At 35.5% G+C, this 19,648-nt stretch overlaps 3 protein-coding genes across 4 annotated transcripts; 1 reads left to right on the forward strand and 2 right to left on the reverse strand.

Moving 5' to 3' along the window:
• Positions 1-206: 206 nt before the first annotated feature.
• On the reverse strand, positions 207-2,712 carry LOC120335875 (choline/ethanolamine transporter FLVCR2-like). Its single transcript, XM_039403496.2, has 3 exons — positions 2,294-2,712; positions 1,416-2,077; positions 207-1,029 (listed from the first exon to the last, which is right to left on the reverse strand). Exons 1-3 carry the CDS (start codon positions 2,611-2,613, stop codon positions 626-628), a joined length of 1,386 nt encoding a protein of 461 aa, XP_039259430.2. The 5' UTR covers positions 2,614-2,712; the 3' UTR covers positions 207-625.
• Positions 2,713-3,543: 831 nt separating this feature from the next.
• LOC120335882 (putative MFS-type transporter C09D4.1) lies at positions 3,544-4,599 on the reverse strand. Its single transcript, XM_039403502.2, has 2 exons — positions 4,321-4,599; positions 3,544-4,148 (listed from the first exon to the last, which is right to left on the reverse strand). The coding sequence occupies exons 1-2, from the start codon at positions 4,580-4,582 to the stop codon at positions 3,730-3,732; spliced, it is 681 nt and encodes a 226-aa protein (XP_039259436.2). The 5' UTR covers positions 4,583-4,599; the 3' UTR covers positions 3,544-3,729.
• A 3,287-nt stretch (positions 4,600-7,886) lies between these two features.
• On the forward strand, positions 7,887-14,875 carry LOC120335856 (uncharacterized). Of its 2 annotated transcripts, none has more exons than XM_039403473.2 (9): positions 7,887-8,331; positions 8,953-9,016; positions 9,154-9,270; positions 9,962-10,147; positions 10,442-10,498; positions 10,947-11,048; positions 11,218-11,337; positions 12,070-12,118; positions 12,205-14,875. In XM_039403473.2, the coding sequence occupies exons 1-9, from the start codon at positions 8,207-8,209 to the stop codon at positions 13,662-13,664; spliced, it is 2,280 nt and encodes a 759-aa protein (XP_039259407.2). In that variant the 5' UTR covers positions 7,887-8,206; the 3' UTR covers positions 13,665-14,875. The 2 variants fall into 2 exon arrangements, with proteins under 2 accessions (XP_039259407.2, XP_039259406.2); XM_039403472.2 differs by having other exon boundaries at positions 7,888-8,331; positions 9,953-10,147.
• Positions 14,876-19,648: the final 4,773 nt, after the last annotated feature.

Genomic DNA, 19,648 nt, shown 5'->3' on the forward strand with positions numbered 1-19,648 from the left:
AAGGGAAATCTTTTCATTTATTCTAAAATTGCAATTATAAATATAAATTGCGTACATTGCAAATTGCAGATTACATTCACCAAGATTTCAGTTTCTTCGATATTCTAATATATTGTATTTGAGTTACATATCTCCAGTATAGTTAGTTAGTCATTGATCAACTCGTAAATACTATTTTGCCCTAATTTTGGCGAAATAACAAATGATCTATGATGTAAATGTAAAAACACACTTTGTACATTTTAATGAAACATCATTACAGTGCTTCTATATACATAAGGCACTAAAACACTGTCTGTGAATTAGGCAGATTCTTGATCAGAGAAAGATTTAGCTGAAAGAGCACGATCGTAAGATGGTCCTGCGAGGGAGTAGTTCTAGACGTTTGAAATCAGTCAAGAGTCATGCGTTTGAATTTTATTGCCATAACTAGAGTACACCAGAGTTGGAAATAAAATTTGAAACGTAATAAAAGGTAGTAAACGCAGAAAATAATCGTGTTTTATAAGGCCGACATATATCCAATAATTCAGCGAGTAAAATTCAATGTGGTAAATTGAGTTTTAAATCAATGTGTTGCTACATTAACTATTTTTATAATCGATAATAATCGTTGTATTTCTTCTTATTTTAGAGACTTTTTCTCATCATCTAAATTTTTTTTTATTTCATCATTCTCATCCGCAGAAAGTCGTCTGTAGTTTGGCTTCACGCAACCTATTAAACAGTATTGTACAATCCCTGAGAAAATTGCCCACAAAATGGCGACGTTGGGGCCGTGAGTTTTCATCGTTCTTCTTATTGCAAATGAAAATCCGAACGTAACAATCTCACTGACAAAGTAGTATGTTGAAATCAGTGCAATTTTATTGCAAGGATATGTTATCTCAGTTAATATTTCTACAAGAGAGACGCAAGATCCCATGTGAAAAGCAGATGCGACTGGGTAGAATATCGTCAGTGTTGTGTAGCTTCTGAACAAATGTCCCAAACCGATTCCGCCTGCACTCAGCGTTGCGAGGAGGCTCGCTGAAATATAAAAGTAAAGAAACTTGATGATTTATATTGATTATTACCGTATATTTTTGGCGACTGTTGTAACGTTGTATGAGGAACTAATGCTGATTGAAAAGTCGTATAAGCCATTTCTGTACTTAGAGACAGTTATGTTCTGTATAATCTATACGTAAGCAAAATTATTTTTGAATTACAAAATGGCCAATTACTACGAATTGAAGGTGGAAATTTATAAGCCATTCTCGTAAAAAATTCAATTACTTATACCCTACTTTTAGGTGGTCGTCAATATATATTTCAACATGAGGCACTAACTAACGATAGATAATATGTAGTATCGAGTAGACTGTGGAATTAATACGATGGGAAGATGTTCGAACAGTCACCTTCGTATTTACCTTTCTGTGTCATTCCTTTGAATTGTTTATATTTGTCTAAAAATAATCCTGTGAGCAATGCAGCAATCATAGAAAAAATACTGCTTAATGCTGTTATTAGTACGACATCAGTATCATTCTTGTTCGGAAAAGTATTTAATATCATTGACGATGCGAGAGTTTCCACTAATATCATCACGCATCCATTCAACGTATTCGCCCCTGCCAGTAGCAGAAAGTCAAAATTTTTGAACAACATTAGTATGTTTGTAATAGACAGCGTGTAGCCTTCCTTTTCCCTTACTTTACTATTTCGAAGTGCGATGACGATTGCTTGTGCAGCACTAGGTGGTGAAGGAGGATTGTCTTTCATGAACACAAAAAAACATAAAGAAAATGTAAGTAGCAACAGTGCCAACACGCTGCCTGTAATGCAAAATATGGACTGAGTTTGCTGTAGTTTAGAGCTATCTTCAGTCACGTTCGATAATTGTTCAATTAAGGGATGAAACGCTGCGGCCGCTGCTTTGCCGAGAGACTTCATACTCCAGGATGTTCCGATAACAGTTGCTGCTTCATTTGATGAAAACCAACTTGCAGCAAATACGGTTGGAAAAACAAAATTAACACCCAATGCAATACCACACAAAAGATGACCAAACAATACCACCGGATACAAAATTCTGAAATAGATAAAAATTTAAATACGGAAAATATATTTTTAAATTGCTAATTGGTGGAATATCTGTGTCATCTTATGCCTGTATGTTTTATTTTGTCAAAGTAATTTATTCCAATGCAATTTAATATATAATAAACAGACCGTGTTGAGGTAAATGCACAAACTTCAGAGAATAAATAAAAACCCTTAAAAGGAAATCAACAAATTACCATCTTACCTCTTTATAAAGCCGAATGCCGCGATTACAAATATCACTGCTGAAAAAAAACTCATAGTTATAGAAAGAACACGAACCCCAATTACTCCATTCAAAGACGACACTACTAGAAGGCAAACCGAACTTGTGAGAAATGGACCAAATACCAGCGCATTGGCAAAATCTAAATCAAGATCGAAAATCTCCGCAAATATTTCAGTATTCGAGCTGAACGAATGCAACTGTAATTGATTGATAAACAAACATGAACAGTAAATGCAGAGAAATATCCATCTAATTTTATATGTTTCATAATGCATCTGCGAGTCTTCTGAAATCATTTATATTGTGTATGTTATATCCTGTAATAAATAACATCAGTTTTAGACATTCAGGTATAGTAAATTGCACTTGGTGTTTAGGGCGTCTATCTAATTTGGTTAACTAGGTAGTACGCCGGTTAAAACCCATCCAAGACTACCACTTCGCCGAAGGTTTCACAAATTCAGGGAATCAAATACAACGAACTAATTAGATTGAAGACGTCTTATACCTCAGGTACTCCTTGTTTAAACGAGACACGCCAGCAATTGAAAACAACTCTATATCCTGTTGGTAGAAATGAATACACAAAATTATCAAAAGTATCATTTAAATACGGCAGCTGTATAAAGTTTTAAGCTGAATACCTGCATTATATATTATATATGATAGTTGTTCTAAGAACTTTAAGAACACTCCTAATTTTTAATTACCGAAATTCCATGAGCATTGATTAACACGCCTCTACAAATATAATGCATACACATCTCCGCTTTATTTTGGCAGCGAGTTTGGAACAACCACCAAATTATATGTGTGTATATGATGTGCGTAATATCTTCAGCAGCTTCAATTTCATCATATATTCAACATGCGTTTATAATTGTCGTCGTTTGGAGCGGAAACTCAAATTCCGGATACATGTCGTTATATCATGTGTCAACTTAGAATTATTAATGATTTTATCTGCCAAATATAATACAGATGCTGAGTTCATTCGATTTTAGTTGGTTGATTAAACCTATGCAATTGTATACTACAAACATAATTTAGCTAGATATAAATGTAAGTTTTGAAACGGACGTTTTTTTTTTTATCTTCGTAGATTCAAAAGGTGTCATTAAATATGCTTCCCTAAACTCCCAACGAATGGGCGATGCCTGACTGTAGGCTCCTCGCACCCTATCAACAAGCTCACCAAATCAAATGTTCTTATGTTATGAATTTAATTACTTTTATATTTTCTGTCATTGTGAAACTTACTTTAATTAACGACAAACAATTTCAAATAAAGTTTGTTCAAACTCAGAGATCTAGACAAGCAATCAAGAGAACATTCCTTGATTCTAAAACCGTTATTTCAAATTGCTAACACTTTTTCTATCGGCACTATTCACTCTTCAATTAGTTTTTGGTTAATGTTTGACTAAACTATCAAGTAGATTAATGTTTTCGTCATATATATTTTTATTAACTTTCATTTCTTGAACGGACATACGTTTATAATCTGGCTTCGTAATGGATACCAAGCAAAGCTGCAGAAGACTTGCACCAATTGGCCACAAAATAGCTGTCGTTGCGTTGCTCTTTTCTAATGTTGCTCTTATAGCACAAGAAAATCCAAACGTTGAAACTTCCTCTATGAAACTGTAGGACGATATTAGAACAACTTTGTCGCATGGATATGTCACTTCGGATAGAAATTCAATAAGTACGATTACAGAACAAACTCGAAATGAAGATGCCATTGGATAGAATACGATCAATGTTGCAAAACTTTTGAAACTGTGTCCCAAGTATATAGCAACCGCACTTGAAATCATGCCAACGCTTGCTGTAAAAAATTGAATAAATTATAAATAAATAAAGTATAATTTTCAAACGAGCGCTGATTCATGGTTTTTATCACCGAATCTGGTTAGCGCCTGAAAATGTGAGTCCTAGAACGTAAAGATGATATATAGATGTAATAATAAAAATTTGAAATTTTACAGCTCATCTATTACCTAAATTTGAAATTTCTTTGAATTTCTTGAATTTATCTACGCAATATCCCGCAATTATCCCAGCACAAATTGTCAAAAATGTACCCGCCAGTCGTATCCATCCTATATCTGGTTTTTTCGTCATTGGAAACGTGTTTAAAATCAGAGATGGAGTAGTTGCTTTAGCATATACTAACGTGCAACCACTCAAAGCATTTGCTCCGGTCAGTATAATAAATTCACGAGAAGTGAATAATTTCATTATTGTAGTTAAGGTCAACATACAGTTCTTTCCAGTGGTTTCTTTTTCATTGACTGTAAGAATATTGTCCTGTTCAGCGCTTGGTGGAGATGGTGGTCTCTCTCTCAAATAAATACAAAACAACAAAGAGAAACCAAATAGCAGTACCGATATTGAGCAATATGTGGTAAGTGGAATAAAATGAACTTGGGTGAAGGTTGTGTTTATGTGAGTAATATTAGATTTTTGCAAAGTTAACGGATACAAAATGGCTGCTATTGCTTCTCCAAATGCCATCGCACCCCAGGATATTCCAATCACTGTTGCGGTTTCATCGGTAGAAAACCAATTCGCGGCGAGCATAGGAGGAAGAATAAAGTTTAAAGCCGATGCAATACCGCAAATAATTTGTCCAAATAAAGCAAGGAAGTAGAAACTTCTGTAAAATAAAAAGTAGTGTTTGTACCAAATGTAGATAGCTACATAATACCTTGAAGGCATGGGTAAATATAACATAGGTACGCTACAAAAAAGAATTATAAGCTTGGATTAAAGCAGTATTAGGAGTTCGGCATTTCAAAGTTGTAAATGTATTTGCTCAAATGCAAACAAGTATTTAAACTACAGTACATTTTAATAATACGAGCCCTCGTTGTCAACATAATGTTATACCAATAGGCCGCAAGGGTCGCCAACCCAAGGCCCGCGGAGCAATAAAATCCGGCCCGCGACGCTTCACTGAATTATAGTAACAAAACAGCTGTTTTGACAATTATATTTTTTACGTAACAACATTTATTTTTGGACACGTGCAGACAAAATTATATTATACCCTGACAAGTATATAATTCACAATTAAGCGTTTAATGAGCCTATAATCTAAATATAATCAGACAAATGGCAACAAAACGCAGAAGAGTTGATGCTAAGTGCAAATGGTTCAATGGTGCAGAAAATATTATAATTGTCAGTCTTCGCGTGCTGCTCAAAATTTAACTTCTGATCTGTGTGAAAAAGTGTGATTCACCGGCCATCCGTTCTGTTTTTCCTTTTCTGACAATATGTGCGCCCGCCAATGACTTGCTACCTTTAATTGTGGCCCGCGAGCGATAAAAGGTTGCCGACCCCTGCAATAGGGCTTGCTTGGCATTTTCGAATACTTGATCATTCCGGAAACTAATCGAATACTTGGGAGATATGTAATTGTATGCAATTTCTTTATTGTAATGTATCCTTCAGGCACATAAGTTACTTAAACAGTTCGTGTGTGTTCACGCATAATGAGAAACATATTTCATCAACAACTCACTAGGAAGGAAGAAGTCTTATGTCAAAATTTCATTCCAAAAATAAGGCTCCAATAAAAATAATTGGGGGATTCACCTCGAACTTTGGAGGACCAAAAAAACATGATGGCGGCGATTCGAAATTTTTGTCTGAACCGATTTGAATGATTTACCATTCGATTCGATTCGAATATTTGATTCAAATTTCCCAGCTCTAGTTATGCCATATCGGACATGAAATGTAGAAAAATAAAAAATTTACCTATCGACGAATGCCAATCCCACTAATCCAATTCCGATAGCAGATGTTGTGCTCATTGTAATGCACTGACAACGGACATCGATACATTCATTACCTAACGACATTATCAACAGACATATTCCTCCCGTTAAAAACGTTCCAAATGTCAACGTGTCAATCTTGTATGGTTCCACTTGAAAAAAATCAACGAATACATCATTTACGGATGTGAACGAAAAGATATCAAAAAGGTTGGCAAACAAACACAAAGAATAAACCACGAGAAACATCCATCGAATTTTGTACGTTTTAAAATGCTGATATTGTTGGTTCTCTGATGCCATCAATCATTAGTATTGTTAGGGCTGATAAAGCAGATTTTGTACTAGAAAAACAAGACATTGTTTAAAGACCAGACCAAACCAGTCTTGTGGATCGTCATAGAACTATATAGGTTGGCCATGGAGTCTGGATATTTCTATATCAAGCCATAGTAATGTTAAAACAATTCTATTTTGTTGCCGAGCGTTTTAAGGATGAAATATGACAAATAATCCTATCGAAAAAAAAACGTTTGATAAAAGCTCAATCTCTTGTAAGTTAATTAGACTCATCGCAAAGTTAGAAATTCTTCTCTTAAGGTTAAACAAACCTATTCAGGCGTACTCCGTTTTGATAATCACCTCTCAATACTACCGAACACCATACGAGATGCTTTTGTTAATTAGTCTACCAGTTAGTTATCTTGAATGATTTGAGGCAATTTCCTGTTCTTGGTGTATATTATTACCTTTTTCCAAATTATGAAACATGTGTTTAACAGTATCTGGATATCAGACATTGATCGACCATAATTCGGTATAATAGCATTTTAGGTCATTTATGATGATATGATATGTGACGGATCACGGCCAAGAACATTCACGTAAACCAATAGGTGGGTTACATATACCCAGGGGCGTACCCAGAGGTGGGGTTTTGCAGGTCGGAATCCCCCTTTTTAAAATGTGGAAAAGATCATTTTTAGCTGAATTCAGATCATTCTAGCTGAAAACGCTTTTCACACCCTCAGGACCCATGAAAACCCACATTTTCCGGGTTGGTAAATCTCTATTTGACTGTTTTAAAACTCCTTACTCCAAATATCTAGGTGTAATGCAAAATTGAACTGCGTTTGCTGCTTGGAGAGCATGATTGCATATTGAGTAATGATTTTGCCAATTTCTAATTCTTCCAGCCACCATCTTCTCAGTATGGTCTCTACGCCTCGAGAACTACGTTTTCAAGTGGTTTTTTGTCCCATTTGGACAGAACCATGAAAGGTCAGTCGCTGTTCATCTGTATCTTAAGATTATCACAAGATTTGAAGCTGCGAAAGATGGTTACAATACTGTATTGGAAGTCGCGTATTGTTATTTGGCATATGTTGGCTGCTGTGCTGTAAACATCGTTAAATATGAATCACAAAAACTATGCTATCGCAACATATGTATATATAGGCGATCTTACTTCTTAAATCCAAAATCAAAATGAACAGAATTTGATCAATAAAAACATGAATAAGGACTTTGGTAATAGAGACAAGTTCTTAAAGATCGATATGTTGATATAATAATATCATGAAACGCCTTAGCACTGTGTGTGTATTGTGATTTGTTGAATCGCAAACATACCGAAGTACTTCATCAACGTTTCTACAATTACACTTTATTAGAGATTGACGGAAAATTCTTGCAGTCAATGACGTCAAATTACTTCCTGTCCCATTGGAGAAAATTGCCCGATGAGAGATTCGCAAGTTAAATGGTGATTTCAATTGTGCTGCTTGGCCGAATAGGATAATTTGAGTGGCCAATGATCCATATCATTAAATAAGAAAGCAGGTATTTTAAATTAGAATTTGAACTAGATGTTGAGAATTCTTAAAATAATCTGTTGATGAGCAATACAGAAACATAAATTTATAGTTTTATGGTCGCACTGTGTAACCTCGTTCCATTCCTTTGAGTGTTCTTGCCGGCAGGGTACTGTGTAGTCAACCCTTCTTCTTTGACTCAATGCAAAGGTACTACAGAAGGGATAAAAAAAATCCGACTAACTTTCTAGATTTTTTGTTAATGTTTTGTACAAATTCGTGTTATGAATACCTCCGTGAACGCTGAACAAAGGCTTCCGAATCAGCATATTGAGCCTCCTAGTATTGAGATAACTCCTGATAATGATGAAATACTGGAAAACGTTGAAGAGCCAGTTTCTACCGATCGGTAAGTAAATCAGTATTATTTTTAAAATAATTTTTGTTACATTTCGAATAACTGATAATACTTTATTTGTGTCTTTATTGAAATAACTACTAAATTACGTAAGGAACTATAAATAGCTTCGCACACTAAGGGCGTACTTTCGCACAGTACTTATTTGTATACGATAGTGGGCTAAGTCAACTCGGGATATGCATTATTTTCAATTTTAAAATGGCCTAAAAATAACAATTATAATTTTATTTCATGAGAAATCAAAGACGACTTTTTGCCTCAGTTGGTATTCTTTATTCCGAGATTCATCTTGTGTATACTACGATCGTTTGAGCATCTGGTAAAATATAGTTCTACATTAGAAACCCGGCGAACTCCAATTTAACTGGAATTGACTAAATATTTATCCATCTGTTCTTATAGTATACTTTAGTAGAGCAACAGCTTTTCATGAAGGTAATTACGATTATAAATTGATCACACATTTATTATGTTATTATATCTTTCCAAAAAATTATGTTTTAACACTGACTAAAATATTAATCAAGAAGACGAATCAAGTTTAATATTTTTTAATGAATCGCTGACAAAGTATGCAATATCCCATCTTAAAAAATATTTTCATTTTAGACAGCGTAGAAGAAGATCAAAATGGCTTTCGCCGGTACTTACAAGTCGAGGAGTTTCAGTATCGGTGAGAAATACCTAAATGTATATATTGTATATGTGGGATGTACGCTTTTATGTAAAGTGTATGGAATTGTACAATTTGGTTACACTAAGCTACATACTAACAAAGATTACAAAAACAAAATTGAATTTGTTTTTCAGTTTGTTCATTTAGCAATGGGAGTGGTTATCATTGCAATAGCATGCGTTGTAAAAACGTTCGTTGTTTTAAAGCCGAAGGCGCAATATTTGCCATCCGTATTCAGAGCAGAAGACAAGGTTCGTTATTACAAAAAAAACATTGACTTATATGTTTACAACAGAACGTATCTGCGTTCTAGCTTTGGTGCTTGAATGTAACCCATGTAATCTGAAATTGAATAAATAGGTTTCAGTATCCATTACGGACCAAAGGCCAAAATATATAAATTAACATCTTTTTTGAAAATAGTTGTCATGATACGGGAGAAAAATTATTTTAATCAGGCCAATATTTAAGGTCTGAATCATTTGACCAATCATTTTATTAAATACTGAGGCACTATTGGCAACTCGGCTAGGAAGATTTCGTGACTAAATTTCCTGACTACAGAAACATTGCATTAATATTTGCAGTAAAATAGAGCAAGACTAAATGGAATTAAACTTGTGTTGTAACCAAACTAATACCTTCAGTAAAGTCGTATATCAACAGTATTGAAGCTACAAATAAATTTTATTTAAACGTTTAACGACTGACGCTTTTTAACAGTATTGAAGTTGCGGTAAAATGCTGTTCAACGACTGGTCAGCGATTTATAACAGTACCTCATTACAGTTAAAATGCGTCAGTTGTTAAATGTTTTAAGTAACATTCTACTGTAACTTCAATACTGTCGAAAAGCTCCCGTCGTTGAACGTTTATCTTGGGAGACGCTTCAAATATTGTGACTGGAGTACTAGTAACAATATCTGTGTTCAGTTATTCCAGGTTTTAGAAAGTGTACCTCAAGTGACATTTCCGTCGGTAAAAGATAACCAAATGATATGGAAAGGAAGAGGTCCGCTTCAATCTCCATCTGCATTCGTTAATTACCCTGCTTCATTGGAAGATTCTTGTCACGTTTTGACTTGCCATCCATATCTACCTCTCATATGCATTTCCATCGGATGCGTGGTATTTATATTCTTAGAAGTTGTGTGTCTAGAAATTTTCTAGAAAAATTCTATTTTGACAGAAAACAGACTTTCAAACTCTTTCTCTGTAGTATTCAGACGTATGTTCTATTCTCGCTTGATAATGTTGCATATATCAACATAACTAAGCTCAATTTTCGTATGCAATCTCAACAATTTCACCAATCTCAACAATTTTGAATATTCGAAATGTTCTCACTTTACATGATTACTTAGAGTCGTGGTTCAAGAGCGAGATATGTAAATTTTTTTTACCATGTCATGTTATTTTTAGTTTTTGATCTGTGGATTTTCTGGAGGATTTATGATGTTACACAGAATGAAAGAATACGTAAGCATATTGCCACCCCTCAATATTATAAAACAATCATGGACATCTTGATTTATATCAGGATTGCTGAAGATTTGTGATCATATTCACAGTTACATATTATCATTTGATATGAGATGCCGGATGAAAAAAATCTTATTTTGTGTATTTCGTGCTATCGTTTAGTTTTGTTTGAAAATTCAGTTTACAGAAACATTTAGCCATATTTCCATTTGAAAAAAAATATACTTTTACGCCTGTTATTAAGTCAACTAAAATAAATCAACCAAATATGACAAGTAAATAATTTACGAACTACGACAAAGATTCACTTAGCTATAACATATTGCGTTTTGCTATCGATAAAACATGAAGTAAAAGATATACACCAATGTACATACAGCAAATTGGTTATATAAAAAGGCTGTATTCATTTTTACTTAATCCTATTCATTCACAAAATTTTCAGGTGTGTTGCCATCTAGTATGGGTATCGCTATCAGTATTGTGCTCCATTACTCTCTCGGCTGGTTGTATTATGGGAATGAAAACGGTATATAGTTTGAACATAGTAAGAGTTCAACTTTATTTACATTATAATAACTATCAGAAAAAAATGCATTGGTCGATAACTGAAAAGCTTGATCTATAAATATTGTAATAAATGGCCGAATTTTGAATACATAATAAGCGTATAATTCCCTGTTAATTTACTCACAATATTTGTCGTTGTTTTCTAGAATCTATTCATTTGTGTTTGTGCACTACTCACAGCGACCATTTTGGAGATTATTTTTTGCATCATGGATCTTTACGTTGTTAGCAGTAAATTCTATTCATCCAATTCAAGATTCAGTCGCGTAAGAGACGTTTCCCACTTTTGTTTGATATGTTTATTGGATCTTTCGACAATATTACTAATGAACGTATGTTTCAATTATATTACATGTCTTACTATGCCCTCTAAAAATGCGAGAGTTAACAACTGTCGCTGGTAATAAGGGGTATGGCAAAAATACCTAAGAGTTGCAACTACATTCACATACGCCGGTAATTGTAAGCATAATTATGAATTGATAATATTTGATTAGTTAGATCAATGAGCATATATATGTATATATGCTCATTGGTGAGGTCAATATATTTTACTAACGTTTATAATATATCTTTTTATTTCTTATTTACTTGACGGACATTTAGAGTTGGTCCGTGCCTTATATCTATTATAAGACGTTGTATATTAGGTTCCATTACATTTGAACTCACGTACATTTGAACCCATGACAATTTCACCTGTATGCTGTTGCACCTATGGACTTTTTTTTGTTTCACGGATACTTTTGTTTTAAACCCATACTAACCCTAACCCATGGGTTTTAGCACCCGCATATAGATTGAACCCGTGGATATACGCATGGGTTCAAATGTACATGGGTTCAAATGTACGGTCACCTGTATATTACATTATGACATGCTGCACCACTTTCAATACAATAGTCTCCATCATTAAATTCTCCTTAGTCTCGATCATTGAAACTCAGACACGCAGCACGCAAAAGCTTTAAAAATTCTTGTCCATTTCTTTCCACCAGTGGCATCAGAGAGCAACATCTGGACATGGCGATAACTCGACTTTAATTGGTGAGTTATGAATCCTTTATTTTGAAGCAGAACAAATCGGAGTTGGAAACTACATAAAATGTCGATTTTTTTGCTAATTTTTCTAGAAAGTGGTCGAGGGCATCGTGAATCGAACAGAAGACAATCACGTCGCGGTGAAACTATCCCGTCGGGGACGCAAAGAAATGGGCAACAAACTAGAACAGCTGAAACCACGTTTATAAGCCAAGGAACTGACCAGAGAACCGCGACAACAGGGAATATTTCAACTAGGACTAATCTACCAACTAGAAACAATTCTCGCACTCGAAGAAGCGGACAGGCGACGCGAGATAGAAACTTTTTGTATCCCGGATATCACCAACAAAGTAGGAATAGGATGCGTAGGCGACCGATGTTGAGGGCTCAGAATCACTATGTTTTGATTCCCACGGCTTATGGTAGATCTAGAGTTACGTCTAGAGTTGGGAGAACCCATACCTTGGAGAGAAGAAATAGAATTGAAATGCCAACATTTGTTATTGCAAATCACGATCGGTATGTTCAAGCTCTCAACAGATCTATGGAAACATTAGAAATGGAACCAAACAGAGGAAGTGTCCCCAGTGATGTATTACCATCAACCCATGTGGATATTCAAGATGGCACTACAAAAGCAAAAGAATCACTGCAGGAAGGCTGTGATATATCGAAACAGTCTGACACAAGTTCCATCAGCATGTCATTATCTAGTCTTCAATCAGGTGGACACAGACTAGGTCCAGAAAGTAATGTTAACAACAGTAATGAACCAATGTATGCCATTGACGACCAGTCATCTGCTGACAAAACAACAAACAAAATGATTGTAGCTTCTTGTAGGCCAAAACAAACTGAAAGGAGCCTATCTGGATATTCAGTAGTACGGCGATCTAAAGAAGGAATCAAGAGAAAATCTGAAAGACAGTTGGAAACACAGTCGTCGTCTGAATTGTTTGAACCAAAAAGCTACACTAACTCTCACCCACATCATTCCTCCATTATGGCGCACAAATTGAGCCATGTAGCCAGCACCATGGATGATGCTGTCTTTCACGACTCGAATGCACCTGACTGGTGTGCAAATGATTCTGGATTAACGGGTCAAGAGTCGTCAACTTCAAAACAGACTTGTGGACTCGGAAATGACGTTGGGATCGGTGTGTCAACATCACAAACTCGATTATATAATACTTCAAGTGATGGTGACTTCTCGACAATAAGCACAGAGTCATCAGCAACGCCCGTTTTTGATAGAGCTTGTTACACCTCTGTATCTAGTGACAGCGGGATAAACGAAGCTGCAAAATCTTTGAGAAGTAAACGTCAGAAACGGCATTACTACAATGTTCCCTTAACATTTGATCCTCGTATGAGCCTGGAGTTGAAAGATATTTCATCGCACGGCGCTCAAAGTTCACTCTCCCCGGTTTCTCCAGCAACTCCAAGTTATGAGAACGTACAGTCTGCGAGAATGACTGATAGAGATGCATTCATCTTCAACACTTATGCGAGTAGGTCAAACAGTGAAGATCGCGACGATGATTGAAAAAGTGGATATAAAAACTATCGTACTACAAAGCAAAATTATGATATCAACTTCCCGAGAGCAGTATTGTAGCCTACTAATGAAAATAAGTATGTACCTCACACAACGAATTAAGCAACACTAGATGAACTTTCCTTGTATATACCTAAACAAAATGCCAGGTTAACAAAAAGACTAAAAAATGCTTGGCTAGTTGTCATTTGTCATACTTTTCTTGCGTTATGCCTCACCCGGTTCATTACGTCGAAACATTAGGAACCCGCTTTGACAATAATCAGAAGGCACAAAATATATTATTTTTTTCATTTATTATCAAGTCGTGTCAGGAGATTCATAATTCTAATTCTTCATATTCTAAAGTCGAGATGCTTCGGAGAATGATATGTTAAGAAGGTGTGTTGTTGCAATCGTCTTATAGATATTTCGTTTCTTCTCTAAAATCTACCATGATTTAGAAGAAATTCAATTTGAATATATATATGTCCAATGATTAAGCTGCCAAGTTCGCCAAACAAATTGCATAGACGTTACTGTACCTTTGGTTCTCGTGTTTTTGAATTGCAATACAGTTAGTATATTTCATATAACATATACCAGAAATAGTAAATATTTTTGTTGGATTTATCGAAGAAAGTCTGTGCCGTCAATTAAATTGGTCTAAGGCACAGGCAGGGATGTCCAGCCCGCGGGTCATGCGGCTCACAGGAATAATTTGTGCGGCCCACTTGGAGTTTTCATATGGATACGGATTAGAATTTAGGCTATAATTTCACGCGACTTCGCCATAAGAAAAGCGTTGTTAAGCACCACAGAACATGACTTTACGAAGGGCCACTCAAGCGTGCAACATCTGTGGCGACACAATGAGTTTTCTAGCCATTGCGAAGTCATCAACAGTTCAAGTCAGATACCGGTACTGTGTTTTATCGATTGTTGTTGAACCACAATATCAAATCCAACGGTACGTCTGGAACAAAAAAAAAATGAAGCTTGAGGATGAAAATCGGAAATATTAAAAGGATCGGGAAGAGTGGTAAGACAACGATGTATGCATAATATGCAGAAGAAACTTTTCGAGCATGAGGTCTTATAATTTGAAACTTGTGAAATCGAAGCATAGCAGTAGCCTACGCCGACGAACGAAAATTTGACAAGCCAGTTAGTTACATTGTGCGGTATCAAAACTACCCGTTGATATTAAACAGTTGAGCAAGGACAATCAAAAACAAGTTTCGCATTAGTTGAAAAAAAATGTACGCCAATGTATGTGCATTTTGCACGAAAGTTGAGTTGAATTCCATGGTTTTTGTGTGCATCTTGTGTTCAGAAATCCGCAAAATTGTTGTGCAATCCAGGCGTTTGATTTAGCGGCGCTCAAATTCTAACGTAAATCGGAATTGAGTTGGTATTTAGGTTGGTGAAAACGTTTGCGGCCCGCAATAAATTTCCCCATGACAAAGTGGCCCGCGACATCAAAAAGGTTGGACATGCATGGTCTAAGGAACCTCAATTATCTTTCTTCAAAGTAGCCTACTGCGATTAATATTTTTGCAGGTTATCAGATATATATATATATATATTTGTCGCGTTTCATATGATGCCCTCGAAAAGTTTGAAAGAAAATAGTTTACCGGTTGATGCACTTTTGACTTTCAGAGATCCCAGTAGGCTTGCAGATTTTTATGCGATGTCTCAGGAATTTCTTGTCCCACTTGTTTTTATGTTACATTTTTCAAATATCATTTGGTTGGTTGCTTTTAATTTCGGTTTCAGTTTTGCTCTTAGTAGCACTTTTCTAAGACATGGACGTATTATATAACCTATGAACAGCGAATCGGAAAATTTTCCCTGTCTGATGTCTCGTTGCGGGATATACGAGATACAGGGATAATCAACAGTAGAAGTGAGTGGTACTTGGATATCATTGGCTAGGTGTTTCATCTTTTCATTTTTTTGCTGCCGGCTGAACAAGTCCGCAGTTGAGCATATTCGCATAACTCTTTTTGCTAGTTCCGCGAGCCCGATGTACCGGGAATTATGGATCCAGAAAAAGATGAATGCAAGTGGCGGTTGAGTATCTGCTGGTTTGGAGTAACGTTCGGTTTCTAGTGTGTAATCAATAGGGCTGGCATTTTCGAATACCTGATGATTTCAGAATCGAATAGTTTTTTCGAATCGAATCTCGAATACTTGAGAGATATAGAATTGTATGCGTTTTTTTTATTGTTGTAATTGGCCCTTTCAACGAATGAATTACTGGAAACGTAGAATACACCACTCAGACAGATTGCTGAGCGTTCACACACAATAAGAAACACGTTTTATCAATTACTCACTACAAAAAATAGTCGTATGTCAGAATTACATTGAAAAAATATGGCTACAATAAGAAAAAATTAAGGAATTCACGTCGACCATTGGCGGTAAGGAAAAAATAAGATGACGGCGATTCGGAATTTTGCTCTGAACCGATTCGAATAATTCACTATTCGATTCGAAATGCCCATCCCTCTTGGATAAGGTGGATCACTGCATAAATGAAGATAAGTCTATTAGTTGAGGTTAGGCAAAACTAAATGCCTCCTATTTCTTTTGTAATCCCCGTACTTTTGACTAGTCTGCAGAAAATCTGAAATGCTTGCATCTATAGTCAATGAGCCAAATCATCTAAGGACTAGTCACACACTTCGTAGGGACTTAATAGTTAATACCAATGCTTCGGCGTACAGATTTTAGGCTGGAATGCTGAGCTACCGTATAGCACCATAAAGTCTAATGTGAATATGCATTAGGTGGTGTTAGTATTATCGCCATTGTTGATCAAAGAAAAACTACTGTATTTTTTAGGATAGGGGTAAATTTGTAATCATCTATATATATTAAGTATGTTGAGTGCAGACCTTCCGATTACAGTATTTCCGTTCCCAATATTGCCATAAAGCAGCAAGCGTAGCTAGATTGTTCGTATTTGTGTTGTGAGAAAGAACTCGGCATCTTTAGTAATCCAATGAATCATTTTCGGGTTACAAAATATATATTTCTATTAGTTTGATTTCGTAAGATTTATAATTTGTAGTTGTGCATCACAATTTAGTGTCGAAGGCCTAGTTAAAGTCTTCTGTTTGGAAAACCTAAAATATTGATGATTGACTCAGCTGGAGTACTAACTGGCAAATATTCATGTTTGTATTTCATGTACGCTCAGTATCATACACATGCAAAGATAAAAAATAAACTCCGATCGCGTGAGAATGCAAATAAGTCACGATAACACGATCCAGTAGCGAAAGATCCCGCTGTGATATCATTTCGAACGATACTACTTCTGACATAGGTTCGTGTACAACCGTGGTTTTCAAAGTGCGTCGTTACAATTTTGCTCGGCGGTCGTAAAACTTTCTTCTCTTGCGGAATTATACCTGTTTTGCGGTGCGTAGCAAAAGTCTAATTATAAAATTGCACTGCAGAAATAAATGTACAAGCGTAAAAATGATACTGCACGAGAAAAGTCGAGAATTTTCGCAAGTATGATGGAAGCTACTTGTACTTAGTATCGTTGAAGTTCCGAGTAAAAAGGCTCCTTCGTTTTTGTTAGGTAACATGGTTTCACTGGCCAAATCCTTGCTACAAACAACACATTCCGGCTTTTCGTTGCCATTTTGTTAAACGGAATCGATATAAAAAATAATTATATTTCCTAAAATTTACCGAGTTTTTGGAATTTTTTGGATAAAGATTATCTTTCCTTGGTTGCGTACTCTCACCCCTTCTTCGTATTTATGTGAAACAAGCTTTTCTACCATGGCGTAATAAAGAAAAAATATCGATTTTGAGTAAATTTTGGAAAAATGTGTGCAGCTGTCACAATTCACCCCAAGGTTCAATAACATATAACAATTGTAAAAAGACGCAAGTACATGCACATTAAATGAGATTTTACTGACTTTCGTCAAGTTTTTCTTGTCCGTTTAAATCAGGGGTGGTCAACCTTTCACATACCATGCGCCACGTTTTAAACATAATGTTTCAGATGCGCCGTAAATCTCTTCATTCTCTTGTATTCCCACGCCTAATGTCCACTTCTTGTTGAAATTATATTAATTTATAATACACATACATATATACACACATATATGTAGTTTTTACAACTTCACATGAATAGAAATTAAGCAAGGAAGTATAATAAAACGCAAACGCAAAAATTCGAGCAATTTACGATAAACAGATTACGATTGATTACGAAACAAGGAACCATTGTGACGCCATGCTTCAAGTAAAAACTACAGCCTTTTTGAAAGTAGGAGAAAAACGCATTCTGTCTTATGAGCATTACGCAATAAATCTGTTTTTAACGACGAAGAGAAAAAGATACGATTAAGAAGCTTTTTGGCCTAGCGTCGCGTGATTTTACTCCAGGCTTCTTCGAGATTAGTACTTGCGTCACAGCAAGCGATTTTACGCTTCGCTTTTGTTGACAACGGTCATTTGAAGTTTGGATGAAAAAGGTGGTATTTAGGGGTCATTTTCAGCATGTTGTGGGTTGATTTATAATAAATTTTTTTGGCTTGGGCAATTCAACTGGTTGTTCAATGGTTATTGGGAGATATTTGGGGAGTCTGGGCAATGGAAAATCTATGTTTCAAGCTGATAAATGACGATTTTCTATTTTTCCAGAAGTTCTGAACTTTTTACTTCAGTAGGGAAAAAATAGTAAATTTTACTAACTTTTGCTGAAAGTCTAGAATGAATGTCATAAAGTCCGTCCAAAAGCTAACGTCGATAATCGCCTGTTGTTTCTAATTCCAACAAGCCGTAAGTGGGCGGCGTGGAGTAAGGAGAATAGATTTTAGGTACAATCAAAAGTCACCATGTAAATCGCAAAAAACGGCTTGGCGTGGAGAAGCCAAGTGCAATTAACAATTTTGGCATGAAAAGGGTTAAAGATGCAATGCGCCACCTCTAATCATGCAATGCGCCACGTTTGGCGCATGCGCCATAGGTTGGCCACCCCTGGTTTAAATGAAACTCATTGCAAAAAAGTTCTTTTATTGAAAGGTCATATGACGTTTTCATGGGGAGTCGCAACATAAGTATATTTTTCGGAGGGCGTCACAGTACAAAGAAGTTTGGGAACCACTGGTGTACAATATTGAAGTTGAAATAATTAAACATTTTCGATTTTATTTTTTATCCTCAGAGCTTCAATACGACAGCCTAACGTCAGCCAAATGTCATAGAAAGACCCGCTTGTTAGCCATATCATCTTATACACACAAGGTTTTATATATGATGGTAAACTATGATGATTCATTTAGAGCAAAGATACACTTACATTCGAGACAACTGAGCATAAAATAGGCGAGCAAGATATGATGGGATACTGCGATGATTAATTTCGGTTTCAAAGTTCAGATTCAGATACATTTGAGACGAACTTTTACACAAATAATTGCATTAGACTCTACAACAATTGTTATAACTAAAGCAGTAATACAAGCGATTGTCCTAACTATATTTCGTTTTAGGTCACTTTACGCTTCCTTATAGATCTGCTTCAAGTATATATATATATATATATATATATATACTGAAACTTTCCATTCATTTTTACCGACAATTGGCTGCCTCAATCGTACATCAGTGCCAAATTATGTGGATTTTCTATCAAACTCGATGTACTGATTAAGCTAGCAAAAATACCAAGTGTCATGGTTTGTAAAATCTCGTTTTTGGTTAATTTCATGAAAATTATTGCATTCGAATAATGTGGTGAATGAATATAGCTTATCGCCTGAAAAGAATCAATTATTTGTATTTTGATCTGCGTGGAGAATTGGTAACTACCTCTGATATTTACCAGCTAATTTAAGAATAATCAGTCTTGAACTATCTTTGTCCAGATGTGGGTAAAGACTCTACGAATGGACATTTTTTTTTAAAAATAATTAACGAAGCAATTTTGACAGTTATCACATTCAAATATT

The sequence above is a fragment of the Styela clava genome, chromosome 2 (genome assembly GCF_964204865.1).
Source record: "Styela clava chromosome 2, kaStyClav1.hap1.2, whole genome shotgun sequence".
Classification (NCBI taxonomy): domain Eukaryota; kingdom Metazoa; phylum Chordata; class Ascidiacea; order Stolidobranchia; family Styelidae; genus Styela; species Styela clava.

Excerpts from the sequence above, each read along its gene's own strand:
- LOC120335875 (XM_039403496.2), bottom strand. The coding sequence starts at position 2,613 with ATGATTTCAGAAGACTCGCAGATGCATTATGAAACATATAAAATTAGA. Across the intron at positions 2,078-2,293 it reads GCATTCGGCTTTATAAAGAG|AATTTTGTATCCGGTGGTAT; the intron begins GTAAGATGGTAA and ends TATCTATTTCAG. Across the intron at positions 1,030-1,415 it reads CAAAGGAATGACACAGAAAG|CGAGCCTCCTCGCAACGCTG; the intron begins GTAAATACGAAG and ends TTTATATTTCAG.
- LOC120335882 (XM_039403502.2), bottom strand. The coding sequence starts at position 4,582 with ATGTTGACCTTAACTACAATAATGAAATTATTCACTTCTCGTGAATTT. Across the intron at positions 4,149-4,320 it reads CAAAGAAATTTCAAATTTAG|CAAGCGTTGGCATGATTTCA; the intron begins GTAATAGATGAG and ends AATTTTTTACAG.
- LOC120335856 (XM_039403472.2), top strand. The coding sequence starts at position 8,207 with ATGAATACCTCCGTGAACGCTGAACAAAGGCTTCCGAATCAGCATATT. Across the intron at positions 10,148-10,441 it reads GCATTTCCATCGGATGCGTG|TTTTTGATCTGTGGATTTTC; the intron begins GTATTTATATTC and ends TGTTATTTTTAG. Across the intron at positions 12,119-12,204 it reads CGATAACTCGACTTTAATTG|AAAGTGGTCGAGGGCATCGT; the intron begins GTGAGTTATGAA and ends TAATTTTTCTAG.